General features: G+C 34.1%; 1 protein-coding gene across 1 annotated transcript; it reads right to left on the bottom strand.

Moving 5' to 3' along the window:
• Window positions 1-10,209: 10,209 nt before the first annotated feature.
• LOC107036017 (two pore potassium channel protein sup-9) lies at window positions 10,210-13,906 on the bottom strand. Its single transcript, XM_015253726.1, has 5 exons — window positions 13,780-13,906; window positions 12,738-12,893; window positions 12,265-12,440; window positions 11,401-11,730; window positions 10,210-10,524 (listed from the first exon to the last, which is right to left on the bottom strand). The coding sequence occupies exons 1-5, from the start codon at window positions 13,904-13,906 to the stop codon at window positions 10,210-10,212; spliced, it is 1,104 nt and encodes a 367-aa protein (XP_015109212.1).
• Between the last annotated feature and the right edge of the window lie 1,807 nt (window positions 13,907-15,713).

Here is a 15,713-nt window from a genome sequence, read left to right on the forward strand (position 1 = left end):
ACTGACCCTCAGCTATTTTTTCGTCAATTAATTGCGACAATCGCGGGGGTGGTCGATCTCTGGGATTTTCGGGGCATTTTGCTGGCTGAAGGGGTGAATTCGGAGATTTTTTCCGGCTTCATTGCCCCGTTAGGTGATTAAAAATGGGGGAAAGGGGGCTTTTTCGGCGACAGGGCCTCCACTGCTCGGCGGTTTTATCGATTGCTCGGGTATTTTGGGGGAATACAGAAGCTCCGGGCGAGGTGTGAGAGAGAGGGGGATTGAAAGTGGAATGGAATTTCTCGGGGCTTTTTCCCTGGGGTGCACTCGGTGCAACTGCGGATGATGACATGGAACCGTGGGGAACCCCGACGACGAGGGTTTTCCGGGTTAATAATTCAACCCGGCGACGGGTGACGCCGGGGATGAGCTGGAACTGGAGTTTTCTGAATTGAATTATTTTTTTACTGAGGATGGTTAATGTTGCAGGGTATATCTAGTATTGGAGAATGGGGAATATTGGATTGTGGATCGGGCTGCGTTTATGCTCGGGATCCTGGGTGGGAGGGGAGGGAACATTGTCTAGGTCTTCGGGGTTAATCTTTTATCTTGGAGGTGCGATTTTCGGTTTTATTTTAATAATGCAGGGAACTGTGTTATCGATTGGGAGAGGTGGCTGCGGAGCCCGGCTGATGGCGCCAGGGGAGCTTTTTAATTTTTAATCCTAGGGGGGGAAATCATTCAGGGCGAAGCGTGAAATGATTGAAGCATTTTCAGTCATTAAATTTGTTCATTAAATTGCGTGAGAAAAGTTTGATGAAAATCATGAATATTTAGCGTCATTCAAAATACATTTTGCGTAGAATTTTTTTCTTTCTTTTTAAATATTCGTTGTTATACACAAATAATTGAAATTGTTTAAACTTTCAGAAACCCGATTTTTTTAGGCATGAAATGGATTGCTGGGAATATTCTGAATAGGAATAAATCTGTTACGATTCTGAACAAATGATTTTTATGATGGAAAACTGATTGTTTATAAATTATTTATAGAAAATGCTCGTCATTTTAAAGAATTGAAATCTTTCAATTATTTCACCAATCTTCCTCCAAAAATAAACTTTTTATTTTTTTTCAAATTTTTAAAATATTCTCTAGCGGTTCAATATCGAGATTGAAGTTTAGTCCTGCAAAGTTTAAATAATAAAATCATTGTAAAATGTCCGGAAACTTAGGGACTAATTGGACTCAAATGAAAGCTCTGATATTCAACTATAAAACTAGAAAAGCATTTTACTGGAAAAAAAATGGACAAAGTACTTGGATATCCTTAAGTCGACTTACCTCTCAGCTAAGTTTTCGAGGAATATCTCCGGATCTAAGGGAGATACAGCAATTGTTGTTACAACATTTCTTGTACTTCTCACTTTGCTCAATAAAAAAGTTCATACTAAAAATTTTGTTATCTGCCTTAGATTCCGAGATATTATTTTTGATATGATAAAGATGATGGTTGAATAAATCATACTGTTTTTAATTTAAAAAACTGCTTTATTGTGGCAGAACACATGTATTATTATATACCAGCATATGATCAGGAAGTCCATAATAGTAATTTACAAATTACAATGCAGTTGGAGGTGTTTAGTACACGATTTCTTCGCATTTTACTCGTTTCTTTTATTTATAGTTTCGGAAATTTCGTGTCGTGTTATTACTAATTTTCCATTTTCCGTCACATTTTGGTTTTCACGCCGGTGAGAATGCGGTTTCATTGCATGCGATTTTCTCATTTGTTTTTATCTGCCAGTACAGGGGAAGATGCCAGCCCGCATTTATTCAAGGTTTTTTTATATTTTATTTGTTTTTTTCTTTATTTGAAAAAAGAGATATGTGGAACATCATTTCGTTCAGCATTTCCACTCGAACCGTTCCGCAGTAATTACAATCCTGAATTTATTTATTTTTTACTCGATAGGCACTCTCGTCTAAATACGTTGGAAGATGTGTCTTTATAATTTTTTTTATGTATTTTTTGTCCCCTCGATTTTTATGGAATAAAAGTTGCGGATCAATTGAATCAAAGCACGACTCGATGATTTGTTTTAGATTATCGTAATTGAAATAATGCAGCGATGTTCACTCAATTCCTATTGTAACAATTGGAGTAATTAATTCATCCTTCGATTCAATAAATCCCCCGATAAAGTCAAATGGAATTCGTCTTACACTATAGGAATTCAAACTGATTGCGCAAAAATTACAACATGAATAAAAAGCCAAAAATTGAATTTCTCCTTACGCGATGAGTTTTCTTTCACTTCTCTAATAATTATTAATTCTCCCCCACATTTGGCCACAACGAAGATTTCGTAATTTAACCATTACTTTCTTTTTTTTTTATTCTTTAATTCTTTAAAATCCAACCCTAAATCCGTTATTTTTAAATTCTAGGTTTTATATCCTCCATTCGTTCAATTATTTCCGCTGTCTTTATTCACACTATTTAATCCCTCGATTAATTCACAAGTATTTATTCGCATGAAAGAACAACGGTGGTGAATAAAAATAAGATAATTAATTTAATTAAATTTGAATTGAATTAAATAATTCATAGCATCAGTTAGCCCCATATTCGGCAGGCAACATAGTCCCAACGTTAGGGCTATGTTGGCTACTAACATTGGAGCAATGTTGGCTGTCAACATTGAGACAAGATTGGCTGCTAACGGTGGAGCAATGTTGAATTCAATACCTCATTGAATTCAATGATTCTTCGAATCAGTTAGTCTTAATGTTGACTACCGACATTAAGGTAATGTTGGCTGTCAGCATTGAGGCAACTTTGGTTGCCAGCATTGAGATAATGTTGGCTGCCAACGGTGCCAACATTGACAAATATCAATTGACATTGACAAGTATCAATTATTATTGTTGCATAATATTGAATTCAATGAATCATTAAATTCAATGATTCATCGAATCAGATAGCCCCAATGTCGGTAGCCAATGTCGGGACTGGTGACTGCCGACATTCAGACAATGCTGGTTGCCAACCTTGGGCATCATCAAAGAAATTCCATTCGGAAGCAAATTGATAATTTCTTACAAAAATATATTCACTATGTCGTGACGAAAGCAATTTCCCACTTGTTTAGCTATTTTTTTTTTCATGCGAATCACTTGTGATTCAACGACTCCTGGGTCTTATCTTCGATGCACAATCGTTTTGTTTTTAATTAATACAAGGTCGATTAGATCTACTGAATTCGTTAAATTCGTAACTATGCGTTCTCCTTATTGCTATGACAATCATAGCAAAATTTGTATCTCACTCCACGTTCCATTTTTCCCCTCTTCAATCATTAATTAATTTTCTCGTACTTCGTTAATCGCTTTGTTGCCTCTCTTCACAACTATTACAAATATATATTGCATCGTGTGTTGTCTCTATTACAGTATTACCGGGTCTGTTTAATTATTTAATCCAAAGTTTAAAAATTCCGGGAAGTTTTTTGTTTTGATACGTGCAATTAATTAATTGTGCCACGAGATTTTATTTTCATGGCATAATCATGGAAACTGGGTCAGGAGGAGATTATGAATTTCTGAGTTTTTAGGAAAAGTTTTTAGTGTAATGAATTGGATGGGGTTGTCAAAATGAACTTCTTTATGCGTTGTTTTATTGAGGGGCACTTTTCATACGTGATAGAGCATCTTGGGAGCAGGAAAGATGTCACATTTTCGTCCGATTTTAACTCTTTTATTAATGTCAGCTAGACTTCAAAGATGACATTGGGTTTTCATTTTTTATTCTATTTAACAGAACATGAGGAAATCAATTTTTTTAATCACTTTGAAGATTTTTGACGGAAATTTCCGATACACTTTGCAAATTTTTAGCATATTATAATGCCTCTGAAATTTCAAGGCATTTCGTCATTCATAATTCAAAATTTTATGGAAAAGTCAGTGGGAATTGTAAATTGCAGTTCAACTATTCCATGAGAATCGAATGAAATCATACAAATTCAGGTAAATATATTCTTGAATTTTGAATTAATTGAAATTTCAAAGGGGTTTGGAAATATTCGTCTTGTGTTGTTAAAAAATTACAATTTCATTTAATTTTAAGCCAAATTTGAGTTTTCATAATTTTTCCCCTTACGTTTAAAAAGAACATAATTTTTCATGGACTATTTAGGTTCACAAAAAAAACGGAATTCCAATTCCATTCTTTGAAGTGTAAATCTAAATAAGTATTTTCAATGTAAAAATGCAACAAAATGAAGTTTTAGCATTAGTGCGGGGCAAAATGGGCTTAATTTAACATGTTTTCTGCTTATTTCGATGTCCTACGCATCAAAAGTCAATCAATATGCCAATGAGAAAGAATTAAGTCCTGGTATTAATTAAATTTTTTTCAAATATTAATAGAATATGGGAAAGTTGAAAATTTCATGGAAAAATTGGTGGCAACTGTAAATTTTATTTAAATTGTGACATAAAAATCAAATGAAATCAGAAAAATCCAGTTAAATATTTCCTTGAAATTGAATATATCCTTGAATTTCAATGTATAAACTCAAAAAAATAGGTTTTAAGAAATATACGGGGCAAAACGGGTTCAATTAAATATATTTCCTGCTGGTTTAGATGTGCAACGAATCGAAAAGTGCTCAAAGGGCCCCTCAATAAACACTCCAGTGAGAAACAATGAAATTCTGGTATTAATTCCATTAATTAATTTACGTCCTGAAACCAGTTTCCAATTGCATCGTGGTCTCAACCAGAAGAGACTGCGTCTGATTGTACAAAGTCAACAGTATTTCAGTCGATGGAAGGGACAGAGAAAAACAACTATGAAGTTTGCGGTTGCTCCGCGCACTGGTGTCCAAGACAAATGAACTAAATAAACAACTTCTCAATAAAAAGAACAGAATTGAATGGAACAAGTGGGAGAATAGGGGACAAATAAATCACCATCAACCTCATACAACCGCAAATTTGTGGTGCCAATTCAAAGGTTCAATAATTTTCAATCGCCAATCAATGATTTGTTTTTTTATTTATCTAAATTTCGAGAAAAAAATATATTAAATTTACAGAAATACGTGAGAGCATTTTTTCATGAGTTTGAATTTATGGAAAATCAATTACTCTGGGGTTGTCGGTCTAGTGAGAGTGAAATAAATTAGACAAATTGTTCGAATTGATTTATGTGATTTTAACAATCCTTTTTTCGGTTATTTATTCCTCAGTTTCTCACTAGTAGTCGTCGACGCTGGGATGTTTTAACGCTTTTTCGTAAAACTCAATGATTTTTTTTTTTGGTCTAAAATTCGTTGGCGACTTGTACAATTATCAATTAATATTAATGAATCATCAGTTTGTCTCATTTTCATCGGTATTATTATTTTCCACGTCACGTTTTAGCCAGCTAAAATCATAAAAACATCAATCGACGATGGAATGAAAATGTGTAACGACGTATTAAAGATATCCAAGTACTTTGCCTATTTTTTCTCCCGTCGAACATCAGAGCTTTTATTTGAGCCCCATTTGATCCTGCGTTGCCGGACATTTTACAATGATTTTCTTATTTAAACTTTACAGGTCTGGACTTGAATCTCGATATTGAATTATTAAAATACATTTTTAAAATCTGAAAAAAAATAGAATGTTTACTACTCTTGGAGGAAGATTGATGAAATAAAAAAAAATTGCAATTTTCGGAAATTACATGCATTTCCTATGTATAATTTATAAAGCAATCAATTTCCCATAAAAATCACTTGTTCAGAATCGTAACAAATTTATTCATATTCAGAATTTTATGAGAAATCCATTTCACGCCTAAAAAAATAAAGTTTTCGAAAGTTTAAACAATTTCAATTATTTATTTATAACCGACGAATATTTCAAAAAATAATAATTCTGTGAAAAATTTAAAAAATAGAAAGTCTATTTTTGAAGAAAGATTAATGAAATAATTAAAAAATTGCAATTTTAAAAATTACGAGCATTTTCTATCAATAATTTACAAACAATCAATTTTCCATAAAAATCGTTTGTTCGGAATCGAACAATGTTTAAAAAAATAATAATTCTGTGCAAATTGTAATTTATATAACGCTGAATATTTACGATTTTTTTCAAATTCTCACGCAATTCAATTGACGAATTTGACGATCAAAAATTTAACAATCTATAGTAAGATCTGTACCAAATTGTCAAAGATCCTTGGATATCCTTAACAAAGCGCAATATCTCGAAGATTCATTTCTCTCGTACTTAAAAAAAATCTTTTTACAGTTATCCAACTCTCTGTCGCTCTCGTATATTTTTTCCCCCTCTCGTCATCTGAGTCTCGAAGAACAAGAGTGGGTGGATATAGTAGTTTGAAGAAGAAGATGAATAATTAATAAGAGATAAAAATATGCGTGCATATACTGTGCAAGGATACCTAATTAATGTTTGGCTGGTTTTCTCAGCGACATGACATTACGAAGGCCATATCCATAATTCGTAAGATCACCAAATTAATTAACACCCATTGAGCTCAATGAGGAGATGATATAAAGCCGAGGACAATGATAACGCGAATGAATTATTTTACCCATTGAATGCAACAAAAATAACAACGAATGATGACGAAATATTCATCTCCTTATTTCTCTCAACAATCTCATTATCTTTAAATCTCTCGCTCTCGCTGTCTCTCTCACTCGTTTATCATTTCATTCATCAGAAATATGTACATTACAATTTTCAATTTACAATCAAAATCTCAATTAATCCCACTTCCATTGTTGTACAGTATATTCCTCTTCAAAACACCTCGTGTCTCATTACTTATGGCCATTTGTACTCGTTTAAAACCAGCAAAAGCACATCACCCTTCCCCCATATCACTAATTGCGTCCCATTTCTAACTAAAGCTCCGTCGTATACCCCTGTGTATTTTATCCGACGGTGGATTAATTAATAAGCTATGGATTTTCTTTTCATCTGGATTTATCATCGCGGAAATTGCCTTTCTGGGGAACAGGGGAATGTCGCAAATTTTTCCCCGTTTGCTTTCAAGTCATTATTATTTAATGTTGATTAATAATTAATCGATACAAATATGATGAATTCTTTGAAAATTGAAAACACTAAATTCTGGAGTTGTAAAACGAAACAGAATGATTCATTTTGACATGTTTTATTGAATAATAATTTAGTATATTTTTTTAATAAAATTTAATTCTCTAGATTTCGGTTTAAAATGGAAATTAATGGATCAACAATGACGTTAGGAAATGTAATAGAACAAATTGATTTTTCACGTCATATTAAATATGAAATTATCTCAATAACAAATCATTTTGGAGTAGAAAATCAAGTTTTTTTTTCTACACCTATTTTTCGATCTTTGCCGACCTTAGTTTTTATTTAATAATGATTAATAATTAATGAATCAAAATATAATACATTTAAAAAAAAAAAATTTAAAAATTCTGGAGTTGTAAAACGTAACAAAACCATTTAATTTGGCATGTCTTGTGAAACATTAAATTTGTTTTTGTTAAAAAATCAATTCTGCATAACAATATTTTGCAACAATAATTAACAGATCAATAATAAAATTCTGAAATGTAACAGAACAACTCAATTGTTCACATCATAATTAATATGAAATCATCTCCACAACAAATGATTTTAGAATAGAATATCAAGAAGAATAGTAAATTAAATTATTGCATTTTTTAGAAAATTTAATTTTTTACATAATTTTTTTTTAAACCAATAATTTTGGAAGTACAATAAAAATTAACAGATCAATAATAAACTTCTCAAAAATAGGAGAACCAATTAATTCTTCATTTAATGCCGATTTAATGATGATTTTTTGTTTGAGATTTTTTCATCACCACATTTATAGTTCTGGACATGCCCCTGTCCCCCAAAAATTCTAATTTAGCCAGCAATTAACTCTACAACCCGTTTTAACTTCCTCAAAAGCACGTTCAGATGCACTAATCATTACAGCCACCCTCCGAACTACCCCACAACTACCAAAATCCCAAAATCCAACTTGTCTGATCAATAGATAAAGATTCGATAAATAAGTGATTTTTCTTCTTCGTCGACGGAGATTAGAAATAGTGGAAGATTATAGATTAATAGTAACATTTCTACTAAACCTCCATTTTTTTCCCCTCAATTACAATGATCTAGTTATTGGTTCGTCAATAGATGATTTTTAACTGTCACTGAAGCAAATGTTTTAAATTCATAATTATCCGCAGTTCAATGCGATGATGTCACGTGTATTCTTCATTGTTTTAATCATCACCTTAAAATTAGGGAGAGTGTAAAATTTGAGATTCATTCGTCGCCTTCATTAATTCCCAGTAATTATCAATTATTCAATTTACTCGTCAATTTATTATTATTTTTTTTTATGATTTTATATTTAATATTTACATGGAGGCACGAGGTTCGCCTCAACTCGTTTTCGTAGCACCTAATAACTATCCTGTATTTATATCTTCATATTTAATTTATATATACAAATTGCAAAATTTGTTCAATGAAAAAATTGTCATCATTTTTTTTTCTCTCCCACCCCTTCTCCACTATCTGAAGTCTGAACGTAATTTATTATTAATTAATTCATTTTATTTATAATATTTATATTCTTGTATATATATATAATCTGTGTGCCTCTTTAAATATAATCTTGCGCTACGGAACACATGGTCACTTGCACGCCATCATATTTATAATCTTTCTCCCCGAATCATCAAATCTCTTTCGATTACTTTTTTTCCATTTTTTGTACAAGGATTTATCATTCCCAACTATCGGTTCATTGAGTCTCGCAGTGATGGTGATGTGGTGGGGGCTTTTTTGAAAATATGTGGATCGGATTTTTTTGCGTTTGAGCTCTCGGGTGACGAAATTATCGTAATCATCGGGATATTGAAAATTTACCGGGGGAATGGCATGAAAACTTGGAAATGAGTCGCACTTTTCCCGAAAATAAATGTCAATTGTGAGAACGGAATGTGTAAGTGTCTGAAGAGAGCAGACCCGTTTCTACTTCCCTCCTTCTAACCCCCAAAATGCATTTGCTCCATTTTATATTATTTATAGAATTATTTTTTTTTTCGTATCACAATTGATTTATCTATACTTGTTTCATTTGTTCATCACCGTACCCTTAATTCTCGTAATTAATTACAATTGGTTTGGCTTTTGGAAATTAAAGATTACGATTGTTCGTACAGGGGAGAAAAATCACATGTCAAGATTTTTTTTTTAGGGGGATTTTTTTTTCCTCTTGTGAGGAAAATTTTTTAGAGGCTATTTTTGGCATGATTTTTCCTCAGAAGTACGATTCAAAAAACGAAAAATATGATCATCAATTTTAGCCTCTACAAGATGCATTTTGAAATTTTGAAATTCAGCCCTTAGCTGAGTTTTCCAGCAATATCTCCGAATCTAAGGGACATAACGAAATTTTCGTAATAACCTTTTTTGTAGAGGGGATTGAGGGCTGTAAAAAAGGTTATGCCAAAAATTTTGATACCTCCCCTGAATTTCGAGATATTCATTGAAAACTGGCCAGTAGTCCAAATCGACTTGAGCTATTTTGCAACCGCTTCGCTACGAGAAATATCTGCGAATCTAAGGGAGATAATGAAATTTTCATAATAACCTTTTTTGTAGAGCGAACTGAGGGCTGTAAAAAAGGTTATGACAAAAATTTTGCTATCTCCCCTAGATTTCGAGATATTCATCAAAAAATGCTGAAATGAATTTCAAAATGCACATTATTCTTTTTCAATAATCAAGAAGTAAAAATTGTTAATCATATAAAAAGAACTTCCAAAAATGAATGTGTTGGATTTTTTTCAAGTTGAATTCTCTGCTATAAATAATTAAAATCTCTCATTTTGATCTGCAAAATTGAATTCCTGAGGAAAACCGCAAAAAATAAAATTGAGAAATTTTTCCTCGAGAAAAGGAAAAGTTTTTTTTCCGGGATGAACCTCCCCCCAATTGAGAACAAACTCAGTCTTGAGAGGATTTTTCCCCCGTGTATTTTATTGTTGAACTGTTGACTCGAATGAACGAAAAATAAAAATGCTATTACGAATTTTACACGGAGGCACGTCGCGCCTGGTACTGAATAAACTCATGAGCATGTATGGGAAGAGTTTTGACCGATGGTGGACGTCAGATGCTAGCTCTGTGTTGATATATAGTCGGCAGTTGTAGAAGTGGTGTGAGGGGTGGTGGACGTATATCCTCCCTGTAACTAGAGGCCGGAAACTGCTGCATCGGCAGCAGATGTGATATTTTGCCGGGCGAACGACGTACTGTAAAACGTGGTCTCCTTCTTTTTCTGTAAAAACCACTGCACCTGCAACTACATACTGATGCATCGTCATACAGTGATATCGTATCACCCTGATTGCCCATCTGGCCAGATAATATCGAGCCATTTGCCGTTATCACGTCACCCTCGAGTCTCACTGCTCCCTGCGCCGCCTGTAATGTCAAAATTCGAGGTTTTTGAATGCTTCATGCTGTCAGAGGAGAATACATTTTTAATGTGGATACGTATGTCGCTTCATTATGGGGAGTCATTTTGGGAAAGTGTTTATACCGCAGCGCCATTCGTTGCGATGCAAACACTCTTCAATTTTCGTATGAAATTCAATTATGAATTATTATTCTTCATTATATCCTATGTCATTCATGGACTATACTTTCTAAAAAAAGCATGGGAAATATCTCGAACGAATGGGAAAAGTAAAGTGGTTTTCATGAGTACAATCGTCTTGCGGTGAATTTTTATGAAGCCCTCCTAACAAACAAAAGAGAATTGAATACCATTCCATGAAACATGAATAAACGAATTATAATTGTCCAAATCATTTAGGTCAGACGAAAACAGAATAATTCTACTTGCTTAATATTGCGTTTACTAAGGTTTTCTTCGAACAAAGTTGATTAGAATTAATAGCTAGAATTATAAGATTATGGTTAAAATCTTATTCAGGGAGCACAGGAATTAGAACATGAGCAAATCATTCATTGTAATATGAAAATTTAACAGCTGACAAATTGGGACATGTGATTCTCATTGATCGTATTCCTTTTTGCAATAAGAATGATTATAAACTATTAATGGACAAACGGCATCAACTCTGGGCGCTAGTTTACGAAAAAATAATGAAATTCCAAATTTTCAAGATTACATTGAACTGAAATCTGTAGTTTTCATTGATTTTCTCACGAATTGTGAATTGTCAGTGATGAAATTCCTTGAAATTTGCGGATTTTACGAGTGCATATTCCCTTGAAAAAAATCCCAGTGTTCAACATTAATTGTAATATCATGAGAAAAGTGGATTTTCTCACCTGAAGTGCCTCCGCCTCGTCTCTCCTCTCATCCTCCGTATTCATCGTGACGAATCTAAGCACCAGTAGATTCAACGATGCGGCAACAATGGCCAAACCAAAAAGAATGAATATCAGTGCAAAGACAACGTACTCGGGCTTTGTCTCGAGTGCATTGTCCTTCTGGAGTGCCACCATGTCACCAAAACCAATGGTCGTTAGTGTTATAAAGCAGTAGTAGACTGAGTCAAAGTATGACCAGCCCTCGTAGCGTGAAAATGCTGCTGCACCGCCTGTTATCGTCAGACTCGATAAAAATGTCACGACGAATATTAAATTTATCTCCGAGGCCTTGAGAAATTGAGAAATAAGGGGATCGTGTTAGTTTCAATTTCTTGTCATTCTTCACGATGGAGAAACACATTTCAAATTGAAAAATATTTCATCTCAATTCAAGAACATTTTTCTCTGCTTTTGCGAATGGACAAATATTTCTTATCAATTTCGCAATAAAAATACATTTTTCGAATTAAAAAATATTTAATCTCAATTAAAAGAATTTTTCTTTTTCATTTTAAAATATCGTTTGTTTGAATTAAAAAATTGCAAAAATTAATTCTATGGGAAAAAAAATTCCGTCTGTATTTTTTAAATTTTTTGTGGAATTTTTCTACATTTCCAATGCCATCAGTTGCATATAATAATGTTCTTGAAGAACCATTGGTTCTTAAACATCACATGATTGAATTCAGAAAGCGAATAATTATAATTTCAAGAAATTAAAAAATTTCGTCAATTTTATCTAGTTGTCTACCAGGAAAAAAATGTTCTCGACTGAAATGATATTTTGACGAATTGTTATGGCGATAAATGATGCTCCATTACCTGTACGTCTTTGCAATTGAGTAGTTGCTTGACTTTTCTTATAACGACGGATGAGAATTTATTTAATCGTTCTCCTATACTTTGGAACATGACGAGACCCAGGGGTATACCGACTATCGCGTAGAACATCGTGAACAGCTTGCCGCTTATCGTGTTCGGCGTCGAGTGCCCGTAACCTGATAATGGAAAGTTAAGCTCGATAAAAAAAAACAAAATAAAGAAAATAAAACGGGGGTAGGAGAATGTGATGAGAATGAGGGAAAAAGTACAGGCGTGATGTAAAACACTTTCCATCCAATTTTATTATCGAGAGAGTAAAAATGGTGAATTAATCTCAAGGGTTACGGCGATAAACAACAACTCGGTTAAAAATACATGCGATGAACTATTGATGTTAAGTGGAATTATAAAAATTGTAAAGGGGAATCGTTAAGTCTTTATCTCGCATTTTTCGTTGGTTTTTTCATACTTACCAATTGTTGTGAGGACCGTAGTTGCGTAGTAGAAAGCACCGGCGAATTTCCACTGTTGGCCAGCCTTGTGAGGCTCCGTCTTCAGCACGACAGTTTCCATGATCTTGAAGTCGTCCTCGCTTATGTTGTATTTGCGTATAACCATCCGTTCAATGGCTGCAACAGGGGCGGGGATTGAATTAGACAGAAATAAAAAGAAGTTTCCGCTTTTATGGATTTATTTCTTGTGAAGGATATCCAAGTACTTTGGCTATTTTTTCTCCGGTGAAATGCTCTTCTACTTTTCTAGCCGAACATCATCATTTGAAAATGATTTTATTATTTGAACTTGGCAGGTCTGAATTTGAATTTCGATATTGAACTGATAGAAAACATTTTAAACATCTGAAAAAATGGGTCGAACCCTCAAATCTTTTCTGGGTTTCATGAAGTTTGGGCCTGACCGCAAAACTCTATTTTTAATCTTACTTCAGGCGTGATTCTTGAAGCATCATTTTGCGGATCTCATTTTGGGTCTGATCCGTTAACCAGTATTTTTGGGCCGTCATTTTATGGGCTTTGTGTGGGTCTTATTCTTAAAATATCATTTTTTGGGCCTAATACGCAGTGATGCCACGAGACGAGACGAGAAACTGCATCTTCTCGTCTCGTTTCGTTGTTAGGAAACCATTTTCTCGTCTCGTCGAGAATTGAGAGATTCTCTCGTCTCGTCTCGTCTCGCCTTATCTCGTTTCTATAATCCAATTTGCACGGAAAAAAATACACAGAGGGGCAGAGAGGAGGAGGCTCTCTCGACTCTCGTCTCGCCTCTCGTTTCTCTCATTCTCGAACGGCTTTTCTCGTCTCGTATCGTTTCTGTCATTGTCTCAAATGACTCTTCTCGTCTCGTTTGTCTCGTTTCGTCTCGTTTCTCGTGTCTTGCGGCAGACGAGTCAAAGTTTCGAAACTTTTCTGGACCTTGTGAGTTCTTTTTGTGTTTCATTTAAAAAAAAATGAAATAAAACAACTAAAAATGAATTCTCTAGATTTAAAAAAATCATACCATCCAACGCTTCCTTGCGCCGTTTCTCCGTCTCGGACTCGAGGACGTCAAATATTGCAGCGCCAACGAGGAGGTAGGTGAACGTGCAGACGATCAACGATAGGGTCCGGACGTTTTGCTTCTTCATTCTCTAGTGAGCCACATGCTCACTAGCAGGGCCACAGCCCCAACTACTTGCATCGCTCAGGGGTATACCGTGGATGATCCCGGGCCCATTGTGCCCCCTATTTGGCGTGTCCACTTGTCAATTCAGCAGATCCAAACTGGAAAAGAACAATCGTCAGCCAATTCAACGAGATAGTCCCCTTGATCTTCATCGAATTATTTTTTATGTAACCCACGTTTTCCTCTCTGTCTTCTGTCCTCTGGTCTCAGCAATGCTGTTACGTTCACTCGATTTACACGGCAGTCGCTACAGTTGTGCACGACTCCTGTCCCTCAGACTCATCACTTGTTTCCGCATATCCCCTAGTCGTTTTCGTTTCTCTGAAATTACGGATGTGAGGGAAATGAATTCACATTGACAACATTTTTCATTGTAAATATTACATACGCATTTTGTTCTATGTATTTCTTAGTATCCTTTCTAAAAAAAAACGTACGGGCAATATTTTGAATCGAAAATGAGAGGTCGAACTTGACGGATATCTCGAACGAATGGAGAAAGTAAGGCGGTTTTAATGAGTACAATCGTCTTGCGTCGAATTTTCGTGAAGCCCCCGTAACAAGCAAATGAAAATTGAATACCGTTCTCGGAAACATGAATAAACGAATCTAATTGTCCGAATCATTTAGGTCAGACGAAAATAGAATAATTCTACTTGCTTAATATTGCGTTTACTAACGTTTTCTTCGAACAAAGTTGATTAGAACTAATAGCTAGAATTATGAGATTATCTCACATTTTTTACGTTAAGAATAGGAGAATCTGAATGCAATATAGTGAAAATGATGATCGATTTTTTCACTTTCAGCAAATAATATTAATATCCAAATACAAAATTTCTGATATGAATAAAAAGAAGCTGACTCAATATTCCAAATGAAGTTTTAATTTTTAATTTAGTGCTGAAAACACGAGATGACAATATACTAAGCACGGAATTATATTGATGAGATGAACAACAGATTAATTGAATTACCGTGTGAACTAACTAAAAATTGATGTGGGCACGCACTTTTACCAGAGTATCAACAACCATTGAATTCCAGAAATTCACACTCTAAAGTGTGTTCTAGAAGGAATTGAATTGTAATTATGATTGAAATCTTATTCAGTGAGCATAGGAATTAAAACATGAGCAAATCATTTACTGTAAAATGAAAATTCAACAGCTGATAAATTGGAAAATATGATTCTCATCAGTAATATTATTTGCAATGAGAATGATTATAAACAATTAATTGAAAAAAGGAATATTGAATTCGACAGGAAAAGGGGCATAATAATTTCAAATTTATGAACGGAAGCCAAATTTATGCCATTCAGCGAATGATAAATAAAAATTCACGGAGAATAAATTGAATAATTTCGTTCATCATAAAAATCTCAAAAAGAAGAGTATTAATGCATGGAAAAAAACTTGCGAGCTCAAAGTCTCCGAAAATATCGTGTATTTTTTTATAAATAATTTGATGCGGCCTCATTTGTCAAAACTGTCAAACTGTTTATTTTATCGAATTAGTTTACGTGAAATTTCGTCCAGAGGAATTTCCTTCCTGTGTGCTTGATTCTACCGCAATTCCCCCATCAATTCATCTCCAATAAATAATTCTCAACATCGAAAATTCTTATCGCGACACAACAAAGTAAAAAGGAAAAACTGATTTCCCATGTTTCGATTGGAGTACGATTACGGTAGTGGATTTTTTTCCCCAACGAGAATGGAAAAAAGTCAAGGAAAATAAGAGTACAGGCTGGTGGGGGGGGGGGG

The sequence above is a fragment of the Diachasma alloeum genome, unplaced genomic scaffold (assembly GCF_001412515.2).
Source record: "Diachasma alloeum isolate Michigan unplaced genomic scaffold, Dall2.0 Dall_scaffold_00203, whole genome shotgun sequence".
Classification (NCBI taxonomy): Eukaryota; Metazoa; Arthropoda; class Insecta; order Hymenoptera; family Braconidae; genus Diachasma; species Diachasma alloeum.

What these genes read in the sequence shown, in the direction of transcription:
- LOC107036017 (XM_015253726.1), bottom strand. Translation starts at nt 13,906, where the DNA reads ATGAAGAAGCAAAACGTCCGGACCCTATCGTTGATCGTCTGCACGTTC. An exon ending in TCAATTGCAAAGACGTACAG is followed by an intron (nt 11,731 to 12,264) that starts GTAATGGAGCAT and finishes CAATTTCTCAAG; the next exon opens with GCCTCGGAGATAAATTTAAT. An exon ending in ACGAGGCGGAGGCACTTCAG is followed by an intron (nt 10,525 to 11,400) that starts GTGAGAAAATCC and finishes TTGACATTACAG; the next exon opens with GCGGCGCAGGGAGCAGTGAG.